At 50.3% G+C, this 27367-nt stretch overlaps 18 protein-coding genes across 18 annotated transcripts; 7 read left to right on the forward strand and 11 right to left on the reverse strand.

Moving 5' to 3' along the window:
- Positions 1 to 78: 78 nt before the first annotated feature.
- On the forward strand, positions 79 to 2486 carry N7508_000034 (uncharacterized protein; the record flags this gene model as incomplete). Its single annotated transcript, XM_058458119.1, has 5 exons — positions 79 to 264; positions 312 to 1639; positions 1690 to 1904; positions 1961 to 2230; positions 2287 to 2486. Coding segments are annotated over 5 exons (2199 nt in total), but the record flags the coding sequence as incomplete, so codon positions are not given.
- Positions 2487 to 2689: 203 nt separating this feature from the next.
- On the reverse strand, positions 2690 to 4084 carry N7508_000035 (putative guanine deaminase; the record flags this gene model as incomplete). The annotated part of the gene is made up of 1 exon (XM_058458120.1): positions 2690 to 4084. The coding sequence occupies one exon, from the start codon at positions 4082 to 4084 to the stop codon at positions 2690 to 2692; it is 1395 nt and encodes a 464-aa protein (XP_058324342.1).
- Positions 4085 to 4304: 220 nt separating this feature from the next.
- Positions 4305 to 4541, reverse strand: N7508_000036 (uncharacterized protein; the record flags this gene model as incomplete). Its single annotated transcript, XM_058458121.1, has 1 exon — positions 4305 to 4541. The coding sequence occupies one exon, from the start codon at positions 4539 to 4541 to the stop codon at positions 4305 to 4307; it is 237 nt and encodes a 78-aa protein (XP_058324343.1).
- A 549-nt stretch (positions 4542 to 5090) lies between these two features.
- N7508_000037 (putative C6 transcription factor) lies at positions 5091 to 7186 on the reverse strand (the record flags this gene model as incomplete). The annotated part of the gene is made up of 2 exons (XM_058458122.1): positions 5091 to 5890; positions 5938 to 7186. 2 exons carry the CDS (start codon positions 7184 to 7186, stop codon positions 5091 to 5093), a joined length of 2049 nt encoding a protein of 682 aa, XP_058324344.1.
- A 644-nt stretch (positions 7187 to 7830) lies between these two features.
- Positions 7831 to 8578, forward strand: N7508_000038 (lysozyme; the record flags this gene model as incomplete). The annotated part of the gene is made up of 2 exons (XM_058458123.1): positions 7831 to 7989; positions 8042 to 8578. The coding sequence occupies 2 exons, from the start codon at positions 7831 to 7833 to the stop codon at positions 8576 to 8578; spliced, it is 696 nt and encodes a 231-aa protein (XP_058324345.1).
- A 776-nt stretch (positions 8579 to 9354) lies between these two features.
- Positions 9355 to 10053, forward strand: N7508_000039 (GNAT family N-acetyltransferase; the record flags this gene model as incomplete). Its single annotated transcript, XM_058458124.1, has 2 exons — positions 9355 to 9763; positions 9809 to 10053. The coding sequence occupies 2 exons, from the start codon at positions 9355 to 9357 to the stop codon at positions 10051 to 10053; spliced, it is 654 nt and encodes a 217-aa protein (XP_058324346.1).
- A 156-nt stretch (positions 10054 to 10209) lies between these two features.
- Positions 10210 to 11241, forward strand: N7508_000040 (D-2-hydroxyacid dehydrogenase family protein; the record flags this gene model as incomplete). The annotated part of the gene is made up of 1 exon (XM_058458125.1): positions 10210 to 11241. One exon carries the CDS (start codon positions 10210 to 10212, stop codon positions 11239 to 11241), a length of 1032 nt encoding a protein of 343 aa, XP_058324347.1.
- Positions 11242 to 11588: 347 nt separating this feature from the next.
- Positions 11589 to 12110, forward strand: N7508_000041 (uncharacterized protein; the record flags this gene model as incomplete). Its single annotated transcript, XM_058458126.1, has 1 exon — positions 11589 to 12110. The coding sequence occupies one exon, from the start codon at positions 11589 to 11591 to the stop codon at positions 12108 to 12110; it is 522 nt and encodes a 173-aa protein (XP_058324348.1).
- Positions 12111 to 12249: 139 nt separating this feature from the next.
- N7508_000042 (uncharacterized protein) lies at positions 12250 to 13002 on the reverse strand (the record flags this gene model as incomplete). The annotated part of the gene is made up of 1 exon (XM_058458127.1): positions 12250 to 13002. The coding sequence occupies one exon, from the start codon at positions 13000 to 13002 to the stop codon at positions 12250 to 12252; it is 753 nt and encodes a 250-aa protein (XP_058324349.1).
- Positions 13003 to 13301: 299 nt separating this feature from the next.
- On the reverse strand, positions 13302 to 14941 carry N7508_000043 (Zn(II)2Cys6 transcription factor domain-containing protein; the record flags this gene model as incomplete). Its single annotated transcript, XM_058458128.1, has 3 exons — positions 13302 to 13976; positions 14116 to 14838; positions 14885 to 14941. The coding sequence occupies 3 exons, from the start codon at positions 14939 to 14941 to the stop codon at positions 13302 to 13304; spliced, it is 1455 nt and encodes a 484-aa protein (XP_058324350.1).
- Positions 14942 to 15364: 423 nt separating this feature from the next.
- Positions 15365 to 16159, reverse strand: N7508_000044 (PEX11 domain protein; the record flags this gene model as incomplete). Its single annotated transcript, XM_058458129.1, has 3 exons — positions 15365 to 15730; positions 15778 to 15932; positions 16006 to 16159. The coding sequence occupies 3 exons, from the start codon at positions 16157 to 16159 to the stop codon at positions 15365 to 15367; spliced, it is 675 nt and encodes a 224-aa protein (XP_058324351.1).
- Positions 16160 to 16557: 398 nt separating this feature from the next.
- On the reverse strand, positions 16558 to 17833 carry N7508_000045 (F-actin-capping protein subunit alpha; the record flags this gene model as incomplete). Its single annotated transcript, XM_058458130.1, has 7 exons — positions 16558 to 16906; positions 16995 to 17132; positions 17184 to 17236; positions 17293 to 17382; positions 17444 to 17559; positions 17666 to 17684; positions 17777 to 17833. 7 exons carry the CDS (start codon positions 17831 to 17833, stop codon positions 16558 to 16560), a joined length of 822 nt encoding a protein of 273 aa, XP_058324352.1.
- A 382-nt stretch (positions 17834 to 18215) lies between these two features.
- N7508_000046 (uncharacterized protein) lies at positions 18216 to 20129 on the reverse strand (the record flags this gene model as incomplete). Its single annotated transcript, XM_058458131.1, has 2 exons — positions 18216 to 18971; positions 19023 to 20129. 2 exons carry the CDS (start codon positions 20127 to 20129, stop codon positions 18216 to 18218), a joined length of 1863 nt encoding a protein of 620 aa, XP_058324353.1.
- A 653-nt stretch (positions 20130 to 20782) lies between these two features.
- N7508_000047 (Zn(II)2Cys6 transcription factor) lies at positions 20783 to 22507 on the reverse strand (the record flags this gene model as incomplete). Its single annotated transcript, XM_058458132.1, has 1 exon — positions 20783 to 22507. The coding sequence occupies one exon, from the start codon at positions 22505 to 22507 to the stop codon at positions 20783 to 20785; it is 1725 nt and encodes a 574-aa protein (XP_058324354.1).
- Positions 22508 to 22707: 200 nt separating this feature from the next.
- N7508_000048 (polysaccharide deacetylase family protein) lies at positions 22708 to 23684 on the reverse strand (the record flags this gene model as incomplete). Its single annotated transcript, XM_058458133.1, has 2 exons — positions 22708 to 23186; positions 23237 to 23684. 2 exons carry the CDS (start codon positions 23682 to 23684, stop codon positions 22708 to 22710), a joined length of 927 nt encoding a protein of 308 aa, XP_058324355.1.
- A 501-nt stretch (positions 23685 to 24185) lies between these two features.
- On the forward strand, positions 24186 to 24980 carry N7508_000049 (putative alanine--tRNA ligase; the record flags this gene model as incomplete). The annotated part of the gene is made up of 1 exon (XM_058458134.1): positions 24186 to 24980. The coding sequence occupies one exon, from the start codon at positions 24186 to 24188 to the stop codon at positions 24978 to 24980; it is 795 nt and encodes a 264-aa protein (XP_058324356.1).
- Positions 24981 to 25125: 145 nt separating this feature from the next.
- N7508_000050 (phosphatase PAP2 family protein) lies at positions 25126 to 26233 on the reverse strand (the record flags this gene model as incomplete). Its single annotated transcript, XM_058458135.1, has 4 exons — positions 25126 to 25495; positions 25550 to 25889; positions 25941 to 26031; positions 26093 to 26233. The coding sequence occupies 4 exons, from the start codon at positions 26231 to 26233 to the stop codon at positions 25126 to 25128; spliced, it is 942 nt and encodes a 313-aa protein (XP_058324357.1).
- Positions 26234 to 26401: 168 nt separating this feature from the next.
- med7 (mediator complex subunit MED7) lies at positions 26402 to 27247 on the forward strand (the record flags this gene model as incomplete). The annotated part of the gene is made up of 2 exons (XM_058458136.1): positions 26402 to 26662; positions 26714 to 27247. 2 exons carry the CDS (start codon positions 26402 to 26404, stop codon positions 27245 to 27247), a joined length of 795 nt encoding a protein of 264 aa, XP_058324358.1.
- Positions 27248 to 27367: the final 120 nt, after the last annotated feature.

Raw genomic sequence — 27367 nt, forward strand, 5'->3', positions numbered from 1 at the left:
GGGTGTTCAGCCCACTTTGAGACCGTTTTACCACGATTAGGTTGAAACATCGAGTGGAGTTTCTGACGGTTTCATTAGAATTCTCCGGACCTTGTATGCGATGACATCGCCGTCCTGCACGATCGGGATGCCGAAAAGATCCTTCCGTACGAGGCCGACGACTCGCCCTTCCCAGAGGTGCGGGCTGTCATTCAGCCTGTCAATGACTTGACATTGCCGGTCAATACCGTCCGCATGTGGACCATTGGCCTCGTATTCACTATTGTATGTTTAATGCGACCGGAGGAATGACAAGAGGCTAACGACAGCAGATCGGCAGTGGGCTGAATCAATTTTTCAGCTTGCGACAGCCTAGTGTGACTATCAGCGCTTTAGTTGCCCAGCTGTTGGCCTTTCCTGTGGGATGCGCCTGGGCGAAATGGATCCCCCTTGGAATGCTGAACCCGGATCGGCACTTCAATATCAAGGAACATGCCTTGATCACCATTATGGCCAATGTTTCTATTGGCTCTGCAGCTGCAACTCAAGTCATTGAAGCATTGGTGAAATTTTATAATATGCCGTCGCAGGGGGGCTTTGAAGTATTGCTGTGTATCACTACGCAAATGTTCGGCTTCGGCTTGGCCGGCATGGCCTCGCGCTGGCTTGTCGGACCAGCATCAATGCTTTGGCCGCAGGTTCTGTCAAATGCTGCATTGCTAACTACTTTACACTCTCGTGTTAATACCGTCGCAGATGGCTGGCGGATCACACGTCTCCGCTTCTTCCTCTATATTTTCATCGGTGGTGGCGTCTGGTATTTCGCACCAGGCTATCTCTTCACGGGTCTCAGCACCTTCAACTTTATTTGTTGGATTGTACCCACTAACGTGGTGGTCAATCAGCTCTTTGGGCAAACGACAGGACTGGGCATGTCAATGTTGACTTTTGACTGGGCCCAAGTAGTATACGCCAACCAAAGTCCTCTACTGGTTCCTTTTTGGGCTGGTCTCAATGTCATGGGATCATTTGCGCTCTTTTTCTGGCTTGTCTGTCCCCTTGTCTACTATACTAACACCTGGTATTCTGCGTATCTGCCCCTCCTCAATTCCAACACTTTCGACAACACTGGAAGCACCTACAACACGAGCCGCATCATGAACACAGCCGGCCAAGTCAACCCATCTGCCTATCGAGACTACTCGCCCATGTTCTTACCGGCTGGATACGCAATCACTTTTGGTGTTGCCTTTGCTAATCTGACTGGTATCTTCTTCCACGTTGGATTGTACCATGGCAAAGAGCTGTGGCAGCAATGGCAGGGTACGAGCAAGCAAGATGTCCATGGTCGGCTAATGTCTGTCTATCGTCATGTGCCTTGGTGGTGGTTTGTCGCAATTACAGTCCTAATGTTTGCACTGAGCGTTGTAACCAACGAGGTATGGCACACTGGGCTGCCGGCTTGGGGTGTGGTAGTAGCTTTTTTGATGCCCATGCTCTACATAATCCCAGTGGGCATCATTAAAGCTCTGACAAATATCAGCAGTAATCAGCTAAACTTACTCACCGAGTTCATTGGTGGATATGCCTTTCTCGGGCGGCCAGTGGCCAACATGGCGTTCAAATTCTATGGCTATGTCGCTGTCCAGCAAGGACTAGAGTCAGTTATTTGATTTCAGGCACAGGCGCGCAAACTAACATTACGAGTAGATTCGTTGCAGATATGAAACTGGCTCACTATATGCACATCGCACCACGGACCCTGTTTGTTGCTCAGGGTCTTGCCACGCTGATTGGGGCTATCGTTCAGTGCGGAGTGACGGTGTTCATGATCACCCAAATCAAAGGTGTCTGTACATCTGATGCAGAGGGAAGTTTCACATGTCCCCATGGGAGAGTCACATATTCTTCTTCGCTTATCTGGGGTGGGTCATATTCCTTCTGTCAACTCAACTACATCTGGCCGCTAACCGATCTACAGGAGCTATTGGCCCAGGTCGACTGTTCTCTTCCGGGCAGATCTATAGCAACTTACTGTGGTTTTTCCTCGTCGGCCCTGCCGCAGTGGTAATCACCTACGTACTAGGTCGTCGGTGGAAATCCGTCAACTATATCTCCTGGCCCGTGGCGTTTGGCGCAATGAGCCAGGTTCCACCGGCTACAGGTATCAGCTTCTCCTCCTGGTGGATTGTCAACCTAATATTCAACGGTCTACTGCGTCGCCGCAACCCTGCGTGGTGGTCAAAATATAGTGAGTATTCACCACCTCACATAGAGCTTTGTGTCTTCGTTGCTAATTGACTACAGATTATGTTTTGTCTGCCGCGCTAGATTGCGGTGTTGCAGTAGCAACGGTGATCATATTCTTCTGTATCACTCTTCCTGCTGGTTCATTGAGCTGGTGGGGCAACACTGTGTCGACAAATACAGCGGATGGACAAGGCACTCCTTACAAGAACCTGCCGGCGCAAGGCTACTTTGGGCCTCCGAGGGGATCGTGGAACTGACCTTCTACGTGTATATTTACCTTTCCTTGTTTCTATATCAGCGTTGTTAATACTCGATGGGTTTGTTTTGAGCTTCATATACATCTACATTGGCTTGCACATATGGGTATCGATTAGGTCTGGGATATTGTTTGACCATTGGCTTCGTCAGACGTCTATCGAATGTTCATCATATATCGTTCAATGTCATTTGAATCATGATCTCATGAAGTCTTGACTGAGCGACCACTCACATAGACCTTGGCAATATTGCGATCATCGCCAGTCATCAGGAACTTCTCGAAGATGACCTCGATGGTATCCTCATCTTCTACTAGACACATCACACCCGGTCGGTCAAGATCGACTGTGTGGATCTCCAGCGCATCAAACTCTTTACCGATCGCAAAATTTCCTATCCGATCATCGAGTCCACAAACTTGCGCACCACCTAGGGTGGCAAGGAAAAAGCATTCTGGCAGGGATAATGCAGGGTCTCGGCCTTCAGTCTTCGTTTGTTGCGCATTTGACACGATAAAGGCATGCTTCATAGCTTCCATGATCGATGACGAGTAACCGCCACCACTGTCTGTGCCCAGTCCCACCTTTATACCGCGACGCAAATATTCCCTCACAGGTGCAATCATATACTCTTGCATGGTAGTGTTTGCGATCGGGCAATGGGCAACACCGCAGCCAAGCTCTTGGATGCGGCACATTTCCTCTTCTTGCAGGAAAATGCAGTGCGCAAGGATGGATCGACCATTCAACAGATTGAATTTCTGATAAAGATCGGCTTCTGTCTGGAACTCAGGGAAAAGCTGATTTGTGAATTCAATTTCCTGCTTTGCCTCGTTGAAATGAGTTTGGATTGGCAGATCGGGATGTTCACGAGCAATGGCACCTAGCCCAGCCAACAACTCGGGCTCACAGCATATCGCAAAGCGCGGCGTAATAATTGGCTTCACCAGTTGGTATCCTGGGTCGAGTTGGTCGATATGCTGAATGAGCTCACGCGTTTGACGCAGTGAATCCGAGATGGAGGCATCCCTGTACCACTCCGGGGCATTTCGACTCATGTTACACTTTCCCACCAAAGCGCGTTGGCCCTTTTCAAAGCAGACATCCGCCAGGATCCGAGTGGCCTGGCCATGGTGGGAGCCGTAGTAAGATGCGGTGGTGATTCCCTGCTGCAAGAACCCGGCAACGCACGAGGCATACGTGCGTTGAGCATATTCGGGATCTTCAAACTTGGCCTCATGAGCAAATGTGACCTTGTTTAACCAGTCGAGTAGCGAGATCCCTCTTCCAACGCCGCGTTGTGCCCACTGCGGTGCATGGTTGTGGGTGTCAACGAAGCCAGGGCACAGGAATTCCCCACGCTTGAGATATTTCACTGGGAAGATATCGGGCGCATAGCCATTCTCTGAAACAAGATTGTTGATCTGATCAGGTTCTACGCCTGCTTGAAAGACCTGGATCTTGCCATCTTTGCCCACGAGAATGAAGCAGTTCTCCAAGATCTCGAGTTCGTCTAGGCTTTGTGAATGAATGGCTGTGCCGTGAAAGGCAAGAGGCAGACCCGAAGCAGGGGTAGTCTTCTTGTCCAGTTCCTCCATTCTGAAGGAGGTAAAGAGAGAACAGTGAGATTGTCTTATCAGAAGTGTCCAAATGGAGGGGTTAGACATTAATAATCAGACGTCAGGTCTGGACATCTCATCTACATACATCACATCACATCTGTGGCTGTAACACATACCAGGGCAGTGAGCCTCGACATATTATGCACATTTGTAACAGTTCTCCCTCTAAAACAAAAGCTCCAAGGCTGAAAATACACTATGGAATTTTGACAACCAAGCCATCATTGAAGTCATAGAAGACATAGTCGGAGAACATGAAACATTGTCCTGACGGAACGCCCGTGTAATCGACATTGGGGGTGGAGATGAGCCCAAGTCGACAAGCAACTTGGGAAGATTCCTCGTCGATGATCATGGTGACAGCGTCGAAGCCCAGTCCGGGCAGCTTATGAACTGCATCAGCAACCAAAGTCTCAATGTCGTGGCAAGCCATGACCTCCTCATTGTAAATGGCGAGATTGGGTCGCCAGCCTGCTCGGGGTTGAGTTCTTGGAGGTAGTTGAGATAGTGAGTTCGGGAGACCGCTTTGGTGGAAGGCATGGTGACCTCAAGAGTAGCTGGAGTAGCCATTGAGTCCTGGATTTTTCGAGACAAACATTTTAGTTGTCTGAAGGCTCGGCTGGAGGGGGGATGTGTATAGGATTCGGCCGGATACCTTGGGATGGAAAGGACCGGTAAGTCTCCAACCTTTAGTCTGGGCGGTTGAAGATGTGAAGGAAGAAACAGAAGAGGCATGATTTTATATGGCTTGCAAAAGTCAAAAGATTCCAGCGCATCGCGACCATATGCTCATATATCAAAAGCAATATGTACAAACTCCAGAACCAATTGGGCGGCGCCTTTTTGAGAACTTCTCTATTTGATGAGTACCGTCCTAACCAGTGACAGACTCGAGATTATTAACAATAAAAAATAAATCGTAGCCAATACGGTAACTCCGTCTATCTCCAACAGAGCTCTAGATACAAAGAAAAAGATTCGTTCAAAGGGTATAGTAAGATGCCATCTCCTCCTGGAACCAATTGTACGAGTAAAACAGTTGGTCTGCCATTTGCGGGTCAATCATTGGGATGGCCCCGCTGCCATCCACAAGCAGGACGTCGTCGAGGACAGGAGCCAGCGGAACCGGAGGTGGTGGTGGTGGTGCAGCTAAAGACACAGAGGGCTGAGGCGGGATAAGTGCCGGTGGCGGCGGAGGAGGTTGATTGTGAGGATGGTGTTGCTGCTGCTGTTCTAATTGCTGTTGCTGATAGGCCATTTGGCTGAATATCATCGTGCTCTGATGTCGAAATGTCTCTGCCAGCTTGTCCACCCCGGGTCGACGCTTTCCAAATTCTTCCAAAAGGACAACAACCGCTTGAATGCCACGACGCATCGTTTGTTCATCGGGGTTCCAAATTGCCGGCAGCGACTCACGCAAGGAGCGCGCGTTCTGCTCGAGGCACCACAGGATGGTAATGCCCGCAAAATAGACTTGACTTAACGTCAACCAAATCCACTTAAGTTTGCCAATGGAGTAACTGTCCCAATAGGATCTAATGACCTGGACACTGGAATCACCGCAGCTAACAATGCTAAGAGCATCAGGCGTCGGGTTCCGAGGACTGGGACGATACATCAAAAGTAACGTTGTGTAGTAGAGATAATCATAATACGAGGTGGAATAGAGGAGAGCCGATGGATAGACTGGAGCAGCCATGCGCCAGTCGTCGACCTCCTGGCGGAATCGACCGAGCGTGGCAGCGGCCTCTTGGAGCGAGGGACGCGGCAGGCTGCTGTATACTACGAACGGTCAGATAAAACCAGAATGAGGCGCAGAGTCCACTTACGATATTGATAGATACGCGAAAAGATCCTTCGTAAGCGAATCACCTGCAACGGAATAGTCATCGCACTCGCGCCAGGCGCCTCAATCCCGTCGTCATTCAGTTCGCGCAACAAACCGACGCTAATATCGTCGTCGGCAATGCCTAATGGTCGGCCCAGAGTGCTAGCAATCAGGCGATCCAAATTATATAGACTCCAAAAAGCGCGCTTGGACATTTCTTCCTCGGCAATACTGGGGTATGATCGTGCTTTGTGTAGACCAAGACTGGTCGCTAACCTCATCGTAGTACCCAGGATATGCCAAATACTAGGCCCTGCTGTTGCAAACATGGTATACAGGGCCAGCCCCAATAGTGCTCGAACAGCCGGCAAGTCTTCATTCTGCAATGCCAGTGGGAGGGTTTCCTGACTGGCATGGTAGAATTCGGCCGCCTGGGTTGGGTCTGCCGATCCGATCAAGAGCGAAATGGCCATCACGATATGGTATGAATTGTGTGTTTCTGGGGATGGAATACCGCCAGTATAGATGTGTCGCAGGTTCCCCATGAACTCCAATCGAGACATGAACGGGTATTGATAGCCCATACTGTCGAAGTATTGTCCAGCGATCCGTTCGGCTTCCCCCAGCGAAGACAGGCGCATCACCCGTGGCGCGGCAGAAGGTCGCGCAATGGACGGTCGGCGATGCTCCAGCTGATCGCGAAAAATTTCTCCGACATTCGGTAGTTCAGTGCCCACCGCGGTCGATGCCTCCGACGGACCTGCAGTCGAGGAGCCACCACTGCCGGCCGGGCTGGGCATTGAGGTCGGACGATGTCCGGTCGCAATCATCGCGGGCACTTGATACCACCAGTCTGGGTCTCCATCGCCATCCACCGCAGTCCCCGTGGGTAATTCACCCACAGAGAGGCCCGATTTGCGGCGCACAATGTCTTCTAACCATCGCACTCGTTTCTGGAGGTTCTCGAGCTGATCGCGGGGGACGGAGGCGCTGGCGACTTGGGGGCCCGGTGGGGGGATGGTGCATCGGACTCCAGCTCGGGTGCAGGCGGAGCAATTTGGATATCGAAAGTCGCATTTCTTCTTCCTTTTGCGACAAAAGTCACAGGCGGTCGACACTCGTTTGCTGCGCGAGGGCGAGGACTCGACCGGCTCGTGATAGACCGGCTGCTGCCATGTTGAAGGGGTGAGAGTGTTGATGGAGTCAAGGCGGAACTTGCCCAGCTGGTCGCGGAAGTCCTTGTTCCCCATCCTGGCGCCTGTCCATGCTGAAGTGCAGACTGGGGAGTGGCGGGGAGGAGCTTTGCCCGGATTTCGCTTAGGGCCGAGTGCCGATCCTCTACAACTGGGTACGGGAGTGTACTTGATACGTGCAATACATGCAACGTGGTGTACATTTACGCCTTTGATGTTGTGTTATTGCTGCATGTGCTTGGTCTACGTCTCCAGTACATCTTGGCATCTATATCAGAATACGAGATCGGCCAGGAACCGCCCCTGATGGTCCGGGACTATACGAGATCTCCTTGCCAATGAGCGACCAAGGGAGACGCATATGAACATTCGCTTGGAGACTGGCATGAACAATATCTACTTGTCCAGACTAACATCGGAGTCCGATGTATACGCCCGGATTCAAGGACCCAGAGCCTTCGGCTGTTGAAACAGCAATTGTTCACCTATTGGCCCTCTCAACATTCCGGTGGGTTGATCGACATCACTTATCCCGGACTGGGATAGAATTGGGGTCTCGTATCTTCACGATGATCGCAAGTTTGTTATTTTGGGATACGATGTGACTGCGACGTTGTTCTTGAAGTTGTGAATCCAGGGAGCATAAAAGGGGACTTCTTCCCTCCTTTCTGTTGGCAACACTGACCTCTTCTATGTTCATCATGAAGATCACTGCCCTCCCGCTTCTGTTCGCTGCCGCTAGTGCCACTCCTCTCGAGTCGCGCGCTAGCGGTGTCCAGGGCTTCGATATCTCCAGTTACCAGGGCACGGTCAACTTTGCCGGGGCATACAGTTCGGGTGCACGCTTCGTCATGATCAAGGTAAATATGTATTCCAACAATGGTTGCAAGTATGGCCATGCTAACTACTTAGGCGACTGAGGGCACTACATACACCGACAAGACCTTCTCCAGTCACTATGAGGGTGCATCCTCAGCTGGGTTGATCCGCGGTGGATATCACTTCGCTCACCCTGACAGCTCTTCTGGCGCCACACAGGCAGAGTACTTCCTTGCCCACGGTGGTGGTTGGTCCAACGATGGCAGGACCCTTCCCGGCATGCTGGACATTGAATACAACCCGTCCGGTGCAACTTGCTATGGGATCAGCGAATCTGCCATGGTTGCTTGGGTCAAGGACTTTGGTGAAACATACAAGAGCAAGACTGGCCGCTACCCCATGATCTACACAACTGCCGACTGGTGGAACACCTGTACTGGAGGTAGCACCGCGTTCAGCAATGATTACCCCTTGGTATTGGCTCGGTACAGCAGCTCTGTGGGCACTATCCCAGGTGGCTGGCCATATCAGAGCTTCTGGCAGAACTCGGACGAGTATACCTATGGTGGTGACTCGGAACTTTGGAATGGCAGCGAGGCTTCTCTCAAGACCTTCGCCAAGGGTGCTTAAGTTGGAGTTGTTGACTTTCTACAGACAATCTATGTCCGTTACTAGGGGTCATTTGGGCATCGGAATAGAGTATGGATAGATAGTTTTATCTGTTTAGGAATTCAGTCGGTCTTGTCTCTGCAGTTGTTAGTACAATTAATTAATGCTTGCCTGCCAATCACCGCAGGGCTCCATTTCCCCGTTCAAGTTACTCTAGAAGCAGCTGCCGCCCAAATTGACGATCGGGTTCTTCCCCTAGAGTGGTGGATTTGCAAAGATGAATCCGAGGTCCATGACAATGGCAGCGCAGCTAGACCAAGAACAGGGGTCTTTGATGGATATATTTTCGCACATGAGCTTATGATAGCCTTGGAGGATTTCGGACCGTATGTCTTTGCTCATATCAGTGATGGTCTGGATAATTCTATCGCTAAGGCCATCGCAGAACTTAACAACAGGCTCAGCACTATTGAGGTAGGCTTCTATGAGGCTGGAGGGAGATGAAGTTTTTTTTTTTTTTTTTTTTTTTTCTTGATCCAACGGTCATGAACGAATGATTTAGCATGCACTATGATGAGGAACCCCAATAAATAAATGAATCAAGATCCAAGTGAAGAGATATACAATGTAACATATCGAAAGTCTGATTGGCCCCTAGTGCAGCTTACTTATCGGGGACTCCGACTATTGACTTCCTCATTGAGTCACTATTTACGCTTCATCACTTCTCTTTTTTTTTCTCTCATCCTTTCTTTCTTTCTTTCTTTCTTTCTTTCTCTCATATCTCACCTTCAATCATGCATCTCATTCAGTATGCCGTCGAGGCTGACGGGCCCGGCCTGGCTCAAGTCAATGTCGAAAGCTTCCAAGGCCGCCATCTACTTGCTCGAATGTTTCCAACAGCCAGTGTCCCTCGCATGGTGGAATATAAAGCAAAGGTCGGCATGAAGCATCTCGCAAACCCAAATATGCATGTCCTCAAAATCCATGACGAGGCAAGCGGCGAATTGGTCGCATATAGCCGGTGGATGATTCCCGAGGCTCTAGGTTACGGTCCAACGGTTCCTACATTGAGTGAGCAGGCCATGGAATTCGCCAAAGACCCTGTTCAATATGCGCCTCAGCCAATGAGAGAAGATATCTTCAATGCCTTCAAACAAATACTGGAGAATGCCCGCAAGCGATACACAACAGAGAAGGACATTGGTATGTGGGCCCCGCATTGGAAGGATTTGGTCTAACAATGAACAGTGCTTGACTTGCTAGCAACTCTTCCGGCATATCAGGGACAAGGATATGGCTCTGCTATCTTGAAATGGGGAATTGAAAAGGCCAATGCTTCGAAATCTCGCATCTTCCTCGAGGCGACACCCGAAGGTGTACCTCTGTATTTGAAGTATGGATGGAAGCAATTGGAGGAGGTAACGATGGACTTTGAGCCATTCGGATGCGATGGTAGTGAATCATTCTATCTTATGATGAGAGATCCCTTATAGATTTAGATTCAACTTCCGTGTACGTACATCTACCTCTACAGATGGGTAAATTCATTGCCGAAGCACATCACATCCCCGCATTCTAATCTGTCTTCTTCTTCACTTCTTTTCTACGTTTTTTCTACTTCACTTTCGCTCCTGTTCACTTCTCTTATAATGACGAAACTCAAGTTTGCTATTCTTGACGACTATCAGGGCATTGCGCCCCCTTACTTTGCCCATCTCGAGTCGCACGTCGACATCTCCAGTTTCCCCGAAACCCTCGACCCCCGCGATCCGGTAACGCACGATGCTCTTATTCAACGGCTGCTTCCCTTCGATGTGATCTTAGCAATGCGCGAGCGAACTCCGTTTGCTGCCAAGACGATCTCCGCGCTGCCGAATTTAAAACTCCTCTTGACCACCGGAACCCGGAATCTCTCGCTAGACCTCGAAGCCTTTGCGTGTGCCAATGTTCCAGTCGCGGGCACTGAAGGGCGACCCCCTGGTGTCAATTCGACCGTCCAACATACCTGGGCCCTGATTCTAGCGCTTGCTCGGAATGTGGCACGCGATGATGCGGCAGTCAAACGGGGTGAATGGCAGGGCTCTCTGGGGTTAAATCTGTCTGAAAAGACCCTCGGACTACTCGGTCTAGGGAAACTCGGATCTCAGGTAGGAAAGATTGCAGTGCTTGCCTTTGGGATGAAAGTGTCCGCCTGGTCAACCAATTTGACCCAAGAAAAGGCCGATGAGCAAGCTCAAGCTCAAGGCTTGCCTGCTGGATCATTCGTGGTCGCCCCATCCAAAGCAGAATTCTTTGCGCAGGCTGATGTTGTGAGCTTACACAACGTGCTCTCCGACCGAAGCCGCGGCATCGTCGGGACTGCCGAGTTGGCCAAAATGCGATCCACTGCATTGATTGTTAACACTGCCCGTGGACCCCTGATCGACGAGGCGGCCCTCCTCGAGGCTCTGAATGCAGGTCGCATTCGTGGCGCGGCACTCGATGTCTTTGATCCAGAGCCATTGCCTCTTGACAGCCCATGGCGGACAACTCCGTGGGGTCAAGACGGGCGCAGTGAGGTGGTCCTGTCGCCCCACATGGGATATGGGGAAGAAGAACTCCTGCGCGGTTGGTATCGGGAGACAGCGGAGAATCTGGAGAGGTGGCTTCAGGGGGAGGAACTGGTACGCAAGATGAATTGAGAGCGACCCGTGAAGTATCGTAAATCTCGTAAAGATAGAATCCGTAGAAGCATCACATGCAAGCCAGTCTCACCGGTCAGCAGAATGCGATCGGACGATCAAAACCCCACGTCCTGAGTGGTTTTTTAGTGTATGTTAGTGTGTTTAGCGTCGTTAGCAACTGTGAGTGACTGGGGTTCCTGATGCGGCTTCGTCTCCGGCTTGTCGTCATACTGCCTCGGTTTCGGAGCATCGCATGCCCTCGGTTCAAGGGATGTGAATAAAAGCCACGGCAGCTGCGCATTTTACTTCTCATCTTTCTTCTCCCTCTACCTCCCTTCTCTCATCTTATTTCGATAACGCTCAATATGGCCCCATCCGCAGACCCTATCCCCGCTACTCACGCCAGTGGATTCCCTCCTCCGACCCATCCCGATCGCCTGCGTGTCGACCGCAGCACCAAAGCCTTTGGAAGCGGGGCTTACTCTCTCGTTGATCTCCCCGCTGGCGCTGTCTTCGCCAAGATCACCACGGCCACTCCCGGTACGAAAGCCTACACCAGCGTACAGACTGGCCCCGACAGCCACATTGAGCTCAATTCCGACTTGGTCTACTGCAACCACTCTTGCGCGCCATCTTTGAACTTCGATATGGGGCGCATGGAGGTGCGCGTCGTTGATGATAGGCCATTGAAGGCCGGCGACGCCCTCACCTTCTTCTACCCCAGCACCGAGTGGGACATGGATCAGGCCTTCCAATGCACCTGCGGAGCGGGTGAGGGAGTCTGCAGAGGCTGGATCTCTGGAGCCAAGACCATGTCCTCCAAGGAATTGGATGGCTACTGGCTCAATGGCCACATTGCGACTTTGTGCAATGAGAAGAGCAATTAAGCGATACACTACTGAACGAGGACACGAGATATAGACCGAAAAACAAAAGATAGAGAGAATAGATACCAATGAAATGTACATGATGAAAACTATACCAAAACCCGCTCTCTGTAACTCCTACATGTACAATCTGATCTTCTCAACTTCCAGCCCCGCCGATGACTGCCATCTGGATCATCCTTCGTCGGTCAATTTCCTTCTTCAGCATCATCAAGCAAGTGGCAGCAATGAGTGCCTCGTCCAATCCAAGTGACTGCAAAGCTGCCTCATCAATCTGCAATTCCCCGCCATTGCCCGCAGTACAGCGTGATGTGCCCGGTGTCCGAGAATCTGAGCCTCGGACTAGCTGTGCAAGTCGGATGTGCTCTTGACTGTCGGCCTTTTCTGCAATCGCGTTCAGAACAAGGAGGTTCACTTTCTGGCCATCTGGTCGTTTCTCCTTGGCATATTCCCATTCCAAACACTTGCCTCCAGGCATCTCGAACCGCGCGGCGCGGGAGGTCCATTTCCCGGTGACAGTCACAGAGGGGAGATCAGCAGCCTGCAGAATATGCAAAACCGGATCACGGTTCGGACCAAAGAAGTACTCGGTGCGGATAATATCGCCGCGATTGGGGTGTGACAAGACCGCATCGCCTGACCAGCGTTTGTCGCGCGTGGAGACATAGGCTTCGCTGCCATCTGTATTGTAGATGACAATCTTCATCTGTCGAGATGGCAAAGGAAGACGGAAAGCCGCGATGCCTTGCGCATTGACAGTCAAGATACGCGATGGTTGAAAGGAAGTACTTTCATGAAGTGTGCATAGAGTACTGCAGGAGGCGACAGACAAGGTAGAAGAATGGACCTGCTCCTTGACATCAAAGTTGGTAGTTGTGGTATTAGTAGTCATGATGGCTGATTGTTCCCCTTCACCTCCTCCCTCACAATCTCTTTATATCTTCCTTCGTGCCTTCAAATACGAGACTTGCCTAATCAGGCGTGGCGGGCAACCTCAAGCTGCCGATCCATGGAACCAATGAACGTTAATCGTCGCTTGGCATCTCGTATCCACTTCGCCTAGTGGCTCATCGGAGGCTGATGATCAGCTGAGTGCGGTATACCGTAGTTTAATTATATATGGGTACCATCACAGGAACAAGTATTTACATGACAACAGGCAGATCTTCAGCCTCGCAAACACAAATGATGTCAGCGGTTTGGAACTCGCGAGTTGCCCGTAGGAGGTCGGTCCATAGAAACTCCCTCCCGGCCCAATGCCACTCCTAGTTGAATTCCATGTGTAGATCCAATTTGACGGAGGGCGGAGCGTGCCTGAGCCTCTTGGGTTTCGGTGGCATAGCCACATTGCGTCACGCTGAATATTGGCCAGAGCAGTGCAAATCCTTGAACAGCCTTGATATTTGTCCTACCAGTCCGACGAGTGGGGCATCCCAATGGATCGATCTCTCCTAGTGCGAATGGAAGCGTCTGGCAAATCTCGGTGGCCATCTCAATGATAATGTCCTGTGGTGAGCATATTGCTTCAGATCTCCATGCTTTCCCTGTACAGCCATCTAGACATCCGTGTATTTGGAGGATTGTCTGTTGAAGAATGATTCTTGTGCCACGGTACGAGTTCCAAACATCTGCTGAGGTGATATCAGGATGAAGAATTACCTCTGCTCCATCGGTCTTTCTACATTTGCGAGGCAGCCATGCTTCTGGTATGTCGGAATGCCACTGACTTAATTCCATGTCAAGGTTCTCGCCCTGTTCTAGGAAAGACATCACGCTCAATGGCGTTGGCTGGCCAGCGCCTTCACTGGAAAGCAACTGCGAGACCGTGGCACAGAATTTGAGGATTTTGATATTTCCTGACATCATCTGATAGATGGGGTGAGATATAATCAGCACATCTAACAGCCAATCCAAGTTAATCTGCATGGGATCTTTCAAGCCCACAAATTGAATCAACTGTGTATGTTTCAGCAAACGTCCCTGTTTCTCACGTGGCATCTCATACCATCTGTGCAAAAGCAAAGTGAAAGAGTGACCGAGTTGCAGGGTCACTGAGCTGCTTAACTCCACGCAGCTTCAAAAGGTACTGGATCCCGGGAACATGAGTACTCATCAAGCTTTGTCGCTCGCTATTGATATCCTCAAAAATCATGAGCATGACAATCGCCCCCAATGTCTCGTCTCGGGTGGCATCCTCAACCGACTCCAGAGCACGGCTCAACGCACAAAGAGCCTGGCCATACTTCTTCCGGGCCTGGATTGCAAGAGACGAGACATTGGCATGGCTTGCCAGTGATGCAAATGCTGCAGCATCCAGGGCTGCACGCAAGCTTAGAAGAGGAGCCCCATTGGCTTTCTCACCCCGGCAGAGCGTGTACAGAACAGGTATCGAGTCCAGGGGTCCAGGGCTGCCGTCTGGCTCAGTGGGCAAAGTGAACTGGTCTAGAAAATAACAACGACCATGATTTTCCCATGAGGAGTCTAATAAGAACCGCAGTACCGAGAGTCCCGTGTCGGACATTCCAGGAGCACTCGCAGTCCGAGAGACAAGTTGCGTCTGTGTTGTCTGCTCTGGTCGGTTATTTGCGGCTCTCTTCCGTTCTTTACTGAATAGGCTCTCAACCTTTTTATTCTCATTGAGGAAGACTAACGGGATACTGGTCCGATAACCGGGACACTTCTTGCCATAGACAGCACAGTTCCCACAAGATGGTTTCCCCTCATCATGCTGGTCCTCGTTAGATATCTTGATACAGTGGCTCGGTCTTGCTCACCTTAACCTTGCGCTTTCTGCAAAGAAAGCAACCTTGACTCCGCTGGCGCCTTGGCATGGTTCTTAAAGAGCAGGGGCATTGCACAGATGCAGAGCAGACTCGAGGCAACAAGTTGGACAAGGGTTCGCTGATACATTCCCGATTGAGATATCACAATTCCCCTGATTATTTGTTCAGAGTCATATAACACTAAACTGGTACTTTTTCCATCGAACTGGGCTTGTGGTTTAGTGGTATAATACTCCCTTAGCATGGGAGTGGTCCGGGGTTCGATTCCCCGCGAGTCCAAGTTTTTCTTTTTAGTTATTTCCTTTACAAACTTATCTGATTGTATTCTGTATTTTGGTTAATTATCTCGTGTGTTCCTGGCGTGCTTTTTTGTTCTGTTCCGCATTGGCTTGATATACAACAGATCTATATCTAGATATCTACATGACCCTTCTTTTGTCTATATCACTCGTTACTCGATATATCCAACCCTCACACTCGAGCCCAGATATTTTGAGCCGTCAAAAGTGTACTCAATACCATGGTAGATCCAATCACGACATCTCCGGTGGGCATCCAGTTGAGAAGTTCCAATGGGATGAGCATATCACAACTATCGACCACAATCTGCTGGATCAAAGCAGAGGAAGGAGTCGCCTTGACGGGAACAGTCTTCTCGGATTCAGCCTTCTGGTCCTTCTTCTTGCTTTCCTTCTTGGCTGGCTGCTCTGACGGACCGAACAGGAGAGCCCAAATACTACCGACAACTGAGAAAGACAGAGCATAGAGCCAGAATGTATTGGCCTGGTCCATGACAGGATCATGCCAGGACACTGAATAGACACCCATGGCATGGAGCTGGTATATGGTCAGTGCCAATCATCAGAGTCAAATACGTAACATACCGTGGTCAGGTCCTCTAGGAGGAAATAGAGGCCAAAGCAAGTCCATTTGGCAAGGCCAATCAATCCACCCACGGAGCTGAACCCATCCTTGCCGAGCAATGCAGACATGCGCTGGAAGGAATCAATGAATCCGAAGAAACGGAAGTATCTCCGCGCTATACAGACCCGAATTAGCAGCTGAATAGCGATGTACGCAGGGATTTCCCTGCAAAGTATACACCGACTTACCCAATGCCAATTGCAACTTGACTGTGGTCAATTGCACGACCAGGGCACTGCTCACGGTGAGCGCGGCGACAACCTGGGCCGTGCATTGGACCAGCCGGAGGGTCTTCTCCAGACCAGCGCCGGAATTGACAAACCGAGAGAACTTTTGAATCATTGCTGCGATGCTATTCTACTCTCTTGGGGCGTCTGAAGGGGTGGTTGTGTGTTGAGGCGGACTGATCTCCGGCCATCCTGCGCTAGTCTTGCTTATTCATCCTTTGCATGCTCTATAAGAAGTAGTTGGAGAATAGTCAATTTCTTTTCTGTTATTTGATATTAGCAGTGAAAATGATTAATCTTCTAGTTGATGGTTTACCAGCTTTGGGTGTGGTTTGGGTAGGATGTTCAGGATATATATAGTGACAGGCCTAACACTAGACGGTAAAACTCCGTAATTTGTTGAAATGGAATATATTGAAACACAAAATGAGACAATGCTTGAAAACATGAGGGATGTATCAGCCCAGCTGTCCACGAGCAGGTTTATCACTGCTCAATATTCCCATATCTGCTCTACCGTCCTTTGCCGCCTGAAATGTCCTGACCCAGACGATATCCACCGACCTTCTCCCACTCAACCTTCTGCCGTGTAATAGGGAGCTGTCTCCGCAGGCCCTTGAATACACCCTCGGCTGTCTGGACAAAGGCCCGATTCAAAGCCTCCTGATAGTCGCGCTCTGCCGTGGCAATACGCGACACAATGGACTCGGCAGAAACGGATGGAATAGAAATGCTGACAGGCTTAGTAGTGTTGAGCGCGACGTTGCCATCTTCGTAGTAGTGCACGTCAACGTGGATCTTGCCGGTCAAGGTGGTAGAGGAGGAGACAGGGACTTGGTAGATGGCACGGAAACGACCATTCCTATAGAATTAACGGAAAGCCACCCCAGACAGGGAGGCGTCCGACACGGTTAGCTTAATTCATCCTGTCAACGGAGAGTAGCACTCACCAGAAGTTGTTGGGAGAGTATCGGTTTGCGACCAGGAGAATGGCGATGGCGGAGTCATCCTCAATAGGGTAAACACCATAGGAGCAGTCGGGGTAGTGTTCACGGGCATGGGCACCGAACGACTTGAGCAGCGATTTACTAAATAGAATCAGCATCTTTCTTAGCACTTTGACAACCCGAGTTCCTTACATCAAGTCTGCATTCTGAGACTCCAACGGAGAAGATTGAGCCGCAGAGGCAGTCTATATCCGAACCGTAAGCCTTCAATGCCATGTCCAGTCATGCAGATGTATCCTACCTGTGTGGTATGGTCGATCTCAAAAGAGGTCTGGCTTTCTGTATCGAAGTAGCGGTTGCCCTCGACCTTGTTAAATTCGCTGACAATAACCTTTCCCTGAGTGTCAGCATATCAATACGACCGGCAAGTGCTACTGAAAGGTGAAACCCACCTCCTGGCTCGATCCGGGTAACTTGACTGTCGTAAGCTGCGCTTCATTGTATCTCTCGAATGCGGGAATAAGGGAAGGAATGATATTCTCGCCCTCGGAGGTCAGAGCTTGCACATCTAATCCAGTGACAAGGATCAGTAAGCAGGGTCAATATTTATGTGAACAGGCCGGGGATGCGGGGGTCGGGGATTGGGACAGCGTAATGCTCAGAGGGTCATTTACCGGCAACAACATCCGCGAGCTGAAGAGAACGAGCAGATTAGCAGCTATTCGAGGCTTCAGGTGGACAGTTGTCAGGGAATGGGTGTTTTGGGTAGTTGTTGACATGCGTACCTCTCCGGGCGGGGCACCCTCGATGAACGAGGATGCCAGCTCAACAGTGGAAGCCATGGGGAGATAAATAAAGATTTAAAATAGGAGTAGCTTCAAAGCCCTAGAAAGCAATTGAAAGAGGGATTGGGTTCAGAAACGTGAATGCAGTGATCGGAGGTGAGTGTGCGGAGAGAAGAGCTGGAGGCGGAGAGCGATAAGCACGTGGCCAAGTATATCTGCCTCAGCTTCCTACAGCTACATGTATAGCTACACCTTCTTGAATGGCCGAAGTATCATACCATTTAAATTCATGTGGTATCCGAAATGTCGCTGAAATAAGGAACGTGTGTATCTTCAATCCCCAACGCCATGCCTTGAAAAACGAGAGAAATAGAGTGACTATGCCCACACCATAAGAACCCCTCCGAATTAAGATAAATGCAAGTTCAGAACTGTCCGTTCAATCAATGCTCATGTTCATAAAACCATCGCTCGCCTCGGTCATTCCCTGTAGACCAATGCGTTTTGCCCCGTGAGGTGTCATCCGACTGCCAGATTCACGCTCAGAGAAAGGTGCTCCGAGTCCTGGCTTGGGTGGTGGACCCCAAATGTTTGGTCCAGCATCACTGATGTTAACAGTGTGGGTATGGGTCATCACCGGGCTGCTATGGGCACTCACGCTGGGCGACACAGCCCGACGCTTGAAGAGATTGGGATCGAAATCATCATCACGACGCCGTTTGCGACAAATATCGCCGATGGCTGCCATGCCCTGTGGGTGAGGAGTAGAAGAGCGAGAGCGAGGCTTGGACGAGTCTGCAGCGGTAGAACCAACCGTTGTGGATGGGGTCATATCCATAGACATGTCATCGTCCGCAACAGATGGAGCACCCTGGCGTAGAGGAGGTGGGGTTCGGTATCGCTCATCGAACGAGTTCCAGAACTCAACACCGCCAGAGTTGCGACTAGCTTGTTTGCTGAAACTGCCCTTGGATGGGGTGTCAATTCCAGCCTTGCCGGTCGTATCATCAGATGGTTCCCCATCAAATGCAGCGGGTGGCTCTAGCGATGGAAATTCTCCGAGTCCAGGCGTTGTTTCAGGCTCGGTGTCCCGGACCTGCCGGACCACTTCTGCCTCTCTTTTCATGTCACTGTCAACTGGAGCACCCTCTTCCATCAAAGCAGCGCGAATGCGCGCAAAGGTTTTGGTTTTGGGCTGCAACACATGTTAGATTTGCACATCTAGAGGCAGTAACAAACAACTTACAAGAAGACTTCCACGACGAGTCACCGCACGCCGAATAACTCCCAGTGGCCCGCCACCCTCTGAATGAGAGGCAGGAATTGGGCTTCCGCCGCGCGTCGCACGATTTTCGCCGTCGTCACTCATATCAGACAGGCGCAAGTCGCGCGTGCCTAGGCTGAGAGACTCTCTGCGAGTATGCGCATTCCGAGGTGCAAAGTACCCCGCAGAGTGTTCGACACTTTTCATAATTGGGGGAGAATGAGGCGTGGGACTAGGTTTCGAGCTGTTTCCACTTGCGCTGCTTGAGCTATGTCGACTGCGACCCTTGCGAAACCGAGCACGCTGGAAACTCATCAAACTGGCGGCAGCTTGTGAATACCCACCCATCCACTCGTTCCCCGGACTTTGGATATTGCTAGCAAACGAGTTGGGCGCATTTCCCATGCGCGTTGCTTGCGGCGTGTTGAGCATTATGTCGTCGCGGTCCCCCATCGACTCATCCTCCTCCTCGCTACTACTTGTGTCTGATTCCATCATATTCACACTCGACATAGAACTTGAGATCGTCGCACGATCTGCTGGACCTGATGTCGAGAATGGAGGGACGGAAGTCGCGCCAGGCGATCCGCGCCGCTGAGGGATTGGCATGCCCCGCCCTCCGACGGTTGGAGATGAATCGGGGGAGGATTCGGCGAGGGTAGAATGGTGCAGATTGGTACAGGCGCGAGAAAAGTCGAGACCGCGGGATCGTCGCGGCAGAACAGATCCTGGAGATCCGTAAATATGTGAGGGATCTAGTTTGGGCGATAGAGGAGCGCGATTTAGGGACGGCGACGCGGCGGATTTGGAAGGCAGGTCTAGTGACAAGCCGGGATGTGACACACTCGAGCGTCTTGGGGTTGCAGGTAGAGCAGGAATCCCATCGTCTTTGCTTGGTGGGCGGCTCAAATCCCCAGTGGATGGCTGGGTGGGTTTGGACGCATCAGATAACGAGCGCGAAGAGCGCGTCGTGGGTTGGAGCTGCAGATCTGGCGATTGTTCTGGATGTGATAACTGTTGACTGAGTTTGCTCTCAAATTTTTGGACAGAGGTACTGCGCCCTGGCGCTGAAGGTCGCGCCTGAGCCATTATCCAAGTGAACTGATCTTCACTCTCGAGCAAGGCGCGAGGCGGGCATCATTCCCGGTGTCAATTATTATACCACACTAGATGACACAAATGTATTGTCATAGGGCGTTTCAATACGGTATAACGGTAGATGTGAAGCCCAAGATCAGTATGAGGTTGCTGGCTCCGAGCGGTTAACGCGCAGATCAGATGATACGCTAACCGGATGCGGACGCAATCCATTAAATGACGATCTATATAATTTTCCAGCCTCAATTATGCAAAGCATTCGATATGTCCAAGTCAAATGCTTTACGGCCATCTCTACTCTATATGGGGCTTCCATTTAGCTGACAGTTCAACACGATGTATGTTGGACCCTTACACTCACTTTGTTCGCGATACCTTTCAAAAGCCACAATGGATGCATTTGTGCAAGTTTATCGTTACTATTTTGGTTACTATGCCATTACTATTTAGATCGTTGCTTATCTAGTAGACTCTAGCAAAACGCCCAAACAAAGAAGTGGCATGAATGACAAACCTAGAGTAGCGACCCTTCTTCGCGCCCGTTACTTCGAGTTGGGGTATAGGACTGGTTCAACACGTTTCCGAGGGACAGTGCCTTCATTGAAATATATGTAACAAAGTAATTCATTATAAGTACATATATATCAAGCCAGACTCATGGCATTGCTTATTGGAACTACATACCACTCCCAATCATTGCATTCATTATGAAGAGCGGCTCCTTTGAGCATATCAAGATCTCGCGTCTGCCATAATTTGGTGATCACTGCTCGGGTTCTTGCAATATTTGAGATAGTCGAATCAGCCATTGTGGCAAGGGCGCGTAGCACAATTGCCCGTCCAGACCCTGACTCGGTTTCAGAGTCAGGAAACACCTCATCATCTGATGGATCAAGCTCCACAGCCGCCACAAAGACTGGCCACGTCACATTCGCCAGTAGATTGCGGTTAAGAAGATTCGAAATGAGCCGCAGGATCTGGCGGACATAGCTTTTCACCAAAGGGGTAGTCGGGGAGGCCCCGTACAGTGCACAGTGGAGGTATAGTACTGCGGCTAGTCTCTTGGCATCTGCAACAAGTGCCAGGATTTCATCATCTCCTTCTCCGACTTCCTGGACTAAGCGCTCCAGTTGTCGTTCGAGGGAAGCAGCACGCAAGGCATAAGATGCCTTGTCTGTATCGGACGTATTTTGCCTCCTTGTTCGGCTCATATCAGTGATATTTGCCAAAACGGAGACCAATTCAGGACTGCAGCCCATCCAAAGATCGATGTTTCGCTCGTCAGGCTTCCAATAGTCTGTGCCAAATAGAACCTCTTTAGCACAGGCTGTTCGACCCATCACATCTTGGAAAGCGAAGAACTGCTCTGCAAAACTCGTCACAGGGTCCGGTGATGCTGCTGCTGCTGCTGAATGCGACAGTGCATTTTGTTGCTTCCGTCGAAGCCGAATCAGATCGTTGGCACCTTTGAGATGGATTGTCCATTGCTGGTCGCACTTGTCTACTATCTCATATAGACATAGCATGATCATGATCACCAAAACTTCGGGATCCATGGAGCACGTCAAAGTTCCCTCGGAGGAGAGACGTTGACGAAGTTCTCTTAGAGCCTCAGATTTGAATCGCAGTCCAGTAGCACTGTAACTCGGGTTGAGCCTTGACCAGTGGCATGCTCCCAAGGCTTGAATTGCCTTGAGAAGAGTGGGAGATGCAGAGAGACAGAACGGCAGTATCACAGAAGCAAACGGCGACGAAAAAGCAGAGCTAGCTGTCGTGCGTGGACATACTTGTTGCAGATAGTAATCAAATAGCTCTCCATGTCCTGATTTAGAGAGTTCTGGGAAAAGCGCGAGAGATGGGGGAAGACTGAGATTGAAGCAATTGGCCAGTCCATCCATGTACGGGAGATGCTGTAGCCATGACCATAGTTGATCGGCCGTCGCAGTTCTGGGAAATAGCGAATGAGAGCTCTGGGCAACGGTGATGATTGCATTTAGCTCGTTAAAATCCACATTGACTTCATCCGGGCGTTCAAATGTGGAAAAACTACTGTTGATAAAGCCCCAGGAGCGGATAGTCGGGACGGGGCACCACTCCTGTATGGAAGAAATAGAGCTAGGAGTGGATGGGCTCGCAGATTGAGATTTGCTCCATACGCCGGCACGGCCAAAGGCCATACCACGACTAGCAAATTCCGATTCCCATTTTAGAACCAAGTTCTTGGTGCATGGTAACCCTTTCTCCCAGCAGCGTGTGCAGCGAGGCTTTTTGGTGTCGCAGCGGACCCGACTCGCTCGACATTCTTTGCAGCCATCGCGAGAGCGGGTCTTGACCGGGCCCGTGCGATCAGCAGCTTTTCTTCGTGGCATCAGGGAATTGATTTCACATGGTGATGAGCCCTAGTCTGAATGGAAGTTGCCGAGTAGTGGAAGGAACAAAAAAATTGGGTCCCAGTGGCGATAAGGGTCTATCGTCCCCGCAAATGTCAGAGCGGGAACCAGTGACTTTTATATACATTTGAAGCGTTGATATACGTGAGGTTTAATATGTATAATGCTAATTCAACAGCTCAAATCTGCTCCTTTTTCCACTCTGCTGCACAGTCCCCAAATGTCACAAATTCCACATCCTGTTGCTTGAGCCAGCTGATCATCCGGTCGATCATGCCAGCAACATGGGCCATTCCACTAGTATCTGGGTGCAGCACCAAAGGGAAGATGAATCCCTGTGGACTAGACTCCTCCGCGGCCTTTTCAAGGGCTTCACTGTACAAGAATTCAAACCGAGACTTCCAATTCTGCTCAATCGTTGCTGGGCTAACAAACCCGTGAGAGTTCTCAGCAGCTGGAAGGAACTGCATCGGGGTCATATCTTCCATGTACCAATTACAGGGAATTTCAACCAGGGTTTCGGACGTCCTGGTTGCCGGAAGAGGGAGAGGCTTCATCCAAGTGGAAGCAGGGTGGGAAGGCGAAAAGTCAATGGCCGTGGGCTCGGGCATTTTGGGAATAAAGTAAAGCGCCGAGTCATGATGCGTGAGAGAAGAGTCTAGTTAGTGGTTAGCATTTCATTGTAGGAGAAGAATTGCCAGCACATACCGTATAAGAAACCGTGTTCCTCCAAGACTTCAATGGTATTCGTTCGCAATTGATACAAGGGAGCTCTCCACCCACGAGGCTTCTTTCCTGTCAAGTCGGTTGCCAATTGCACACATTTCGTGATGACATCCCTCTCCTGGGACTCGGTCATCTGGCTGGAACCCTCGTGGGCATACCCATGACAGCCGATTTCCGCACCAGAGTCGACAATCGCCTTGGTCTCTTTCGGAAATGATTCCATCGAATGCCCCGGAATGAACCAGGTCACTGAAGAGGCAATGCCATGTTTCTTAAAGAGTCGCAGTAGGCGCGGCACTCCTACTTGGGCTGCAAAGAAACCACTGCTGTAATCAGCAAGATTGGTTGTAGGAGAAGCACCAGTGCCTAGGAAGCCCGATACAGCATCGAAGTCGACTGAAAGTAGAATCTGGACTCGTGGTTTAGACATGGTGAACTTGAACGGTTGAGAAGCAGAAAGTAGAAGTGGGAGAGATGGAGTTGGCCGGGACCGAAAGGCAAAGCCAAGCCGATATTTTGCCAATCCATTGAACACTCTTCAGACTCGGTCTTTACTTGCCCTTCTGATATTACTGCTTATTTTCTTGTTCATAGATGGAGTAAATTAAAATAATGACTGCATACTTCCTTAACAGTATTCTACAGTAGTACTATAGAGTGTGTAGATAGAACAGCAATGTTATGAGTCAGCTCTGGTAGTTCAGTGGTAGAATACTACTCTTCCAAAGTAGTGGCGGGGGTTCGATTCCCTCCCAGTGCAGTTTTTTTTTTTTTTTTTTTTTGTTTTGAAAAACAGTTTAGTTAGGCTAGCTAAATGTAACCTTGGAACGTTATCTACACGCCCTGTGAATAACAGGGTTCCATATGCGTCTTCTTGTATTTATTTTTACAGTCTTATCCTCTATACCATTACAGAACTCCAATGCATACAATGACTTCTCGCACATATCTTGCCTTCCAACATGACGCAAGTCTTCATAATCTGAAGACCATTGTGACAGCGGTTTACCGTTTCAGCACACTCGACGAATCCAGCCAGCAACTCTTCAAGGATGCCGACGATTGCCATGTCGTTGTGACCGAGAAGACCATCTTCCATCCCCAAGGAGGCGGTCAACCCTCCGACATAGGTGTGCTGAAAGGCTCTGCTAGTACTTTCACTGTCACCGCGGTTCGTATGGATGCCAATGGACAAGTGCTTCACCTCGGTGTTTTCGAGGATCCATCTACGATTTTCAAGAATGGAGAACCAGTCGAACAGGCAATTGATGCAGAGAAGCGTCTGCTTTACTCTCGCCTCCACACTGCAGGCCATGTACTCGGCTCCGCAGTCCGGCATCTGCTGGAGAAGGAGATCGAGAACTTTGATGAATTGAAGGCCTCTCATTTCCCAGACTCAGCATCATGTGAATTCAAAGGCTCAATTGAGGGGAAATGGAAGGATCCTATCCAGCAGAAGCTAGACGAGTTCCTCGTTGCCAAGATGCCCGTTCAGATTGAGTGGTGGGATGAAGAAGATTTCCGTTCCCGAGGACTGGAGCGGATGATCCCAGATCGCAGTCTGGTCCCGGCCGGTGAAAAGTCTCGTGTGGTTAATATTGTTGGTGCTGAAGTCTATCCTTGTGGAGGTACGCATGTCGATACTACGGATCTGTGTGGGCCTGTGACTGTGAAGAAGATAGCGAGGAAGACTGGTAACTCGCGAGTCAGCTATGCGGTAAAATAATCATACAACGCATTTGGATGCATGAGCAAAGGGTGCTCAATAGACTATCTCTTGCGATATTCAACTTGACGTATCTACAAAATGCAACAATGTAATTGTTTCAGTTTTAAGAACATTGGGTAATCATGTATACTCAATGCTCAGTTCATCTAGAAGGCTCGATTTCCTGAAGCTGGAAGCTCTCCTGAGAAGGTCCAGAACGTGAAGTGAATGGCCGCGATAGAGCCTGCTCCTCGTCATCCAACTTGGCAAAGCCCTCCGGACTAGCAAGATCCGATTTATCATAAGGGATATCACACAGTACCGACCGCAGAGGCGGATAGTAGCGGCGGTAGGAGAACCATGCTATCAATATGCCCAGAAGTCCTCCGCATGTGACATCGTAGACATCATGTCGATAATCATCCAAACGCGAGATGGCGACCATCAGAGCACATAGCAATGGGAAGAATGCCAACAGACAACGCCCAAGATCGGTGCGGGGCCTGAAGACGTGCATTTGACCGCACAAGAAACTATATATTAGGTTAGACCGGAGTTTCCCGGGCATTGAGCTGAGCGATACTTACAGCGATAGGTAGCCCAGTCCACTAAAGGAGAAGCTACTGTGCCCACTAGGAAAGCTCCTCCATCCCTCTTGTAGAATGTGCTGGTTCGGTTCGGTGCAGACGGTCCATGCGACCAGCGCATTGTTGGATGTACCTCGAGAGGGTTTGCAGCGTGACACTAAGTCTGGGCGTGGCCTCCCCACTGCATTCTTAATTATGTCCGTAAGGAGTGATGTCAACATCAAGGCGACGAGCAGCCCAAGTACCGTTACTTGTGTTTTTTGCACACCGGGACGACACATTGCGGACCAAGTGAGGATTATAAGGAAAGGAGTGACGCCAGCGATTAGAACAGACCACACTAGATATATCAGCAAAATAGAAATATGTGATGCGATTGTTGAGGACTCACAAACAGGGACTCGTTCATGAACGGCGAATGGGTATTGGATGGCTTTATTGTCGAGGGAAAACATGCGATGGAACGGATCCACGAATTGAACCTATACAATTGACAATAAGTATCAAATAAATATCATATAGCCCCGCTGTAATGCGACTTACCAAGACCCAACCTGCTACTAGAAACCCCAATGCGATGTAGTCGGCCGCGTAGGAGCGTTGCGCAAACCGAGCAGCGGCCCCGGCAAGCCCAACGCGCTGTAGCAATGGGGCTGACCTATTCCCCGAACCGTTGTGAGGCATTTCGACGTACCCCGAAAATCTCCAGAAACCGCAAGTCGTTCAGAAGTTGAAGCCGCAAGGTGTCGACACCTTGCGGCTGCACGGACCACACCGCTCTCCACTCATCTTCACCTTCAACTTCGCGCCTTTGTTCTTCTCTCAGTCTTCACTTTCGCTCACACCGAGACCATGGCTGATCCGAGCCAGCCACCTGTTCCTACAGCCTTTGCGCCACCACCGCCGCTGTGGAAGCACTTTACACGCGATAATCTCAACAAGCTCGAACAGATCAAAGCCGAAGCTTCAAAGAACGAAGATGGCCGGCCGTACAAGAAGAAGGAATGGACAGCAGCAGAATTACGTGCTCTAGAAATTCCAGATGAGCTCAGATACCTTGTGCCTCCCGATATTCCGACGGGGCAGTATAGCGTCTTTGGGGAATTACAAACAGTTCGTTCTCCCACTCGAGATGTCTACAGACAAGGACTGACTGCGATTTAGATGTCGACCGTGTTGCCGTCATTGAAAGACCAAGGAATTGAACAGCTCTACCCAGAGCCTGCCACAGCCGACGCCGATCAAGACCCTTCGCAGCCCTCCCCTCCTCTCAACCATGCCTATTACCTTCTCAAGATCAGCAAATCCCTGCTCCTCAATTTCCTAGAATTCGTCGGGATCCTCTCAGTATCCCCCGAGCAATATCAATCCAAGGTGGAGGACATGCGCAACCTATTCATCAACGCCCACCACCTTCTCAATCTCTACCGCCCGCATCAGGCCCGCGAGTCACTCATCATGATGATGGAAGAGCAGCTCAAACATACTCGCGAGGAAATCAAGCAAATGGACAAGGTCAAGGAAGAGGTTGAGAGCGTTCTTGAGCAATTGCATGCTGAAGGCAACCGCGTGGGCTCCATTGACACCACAGATGATACCGACCCGAACAAAGCGCTCAAGGAGAAGGCCGATGCACACTCTCGACTTATTTGGGATTTACTCGATAAAGAGGAGTGGAAGGAGCATGTGCTTGATTGATGGCATCCAACATCTTCGTCTACATATTGGACAACTGCACTGGCGTACTTGGCATGCAAAGTGTCAGGTTTGGCTGTGATTCAAACAGCCGAGAAATGCGTCACCTAAAAAGGATATCCT

Source organism: Penicillium antarcticum (genome assembly GCF_028974205.1).
Source record: "Penicillium antarcticum strain IBT 31339 chromosome Unknown utg000001l_segment0_segment0, whole genome shotgun sequence".
Taxonomy (NCBI): domain Eukaryota; kingdom Fungi; phylum Ascomycota; class Eurotiomycetes; order Eurotiales; family Aspergillaceae; genus Penicillium; species Penicillium antarcticum.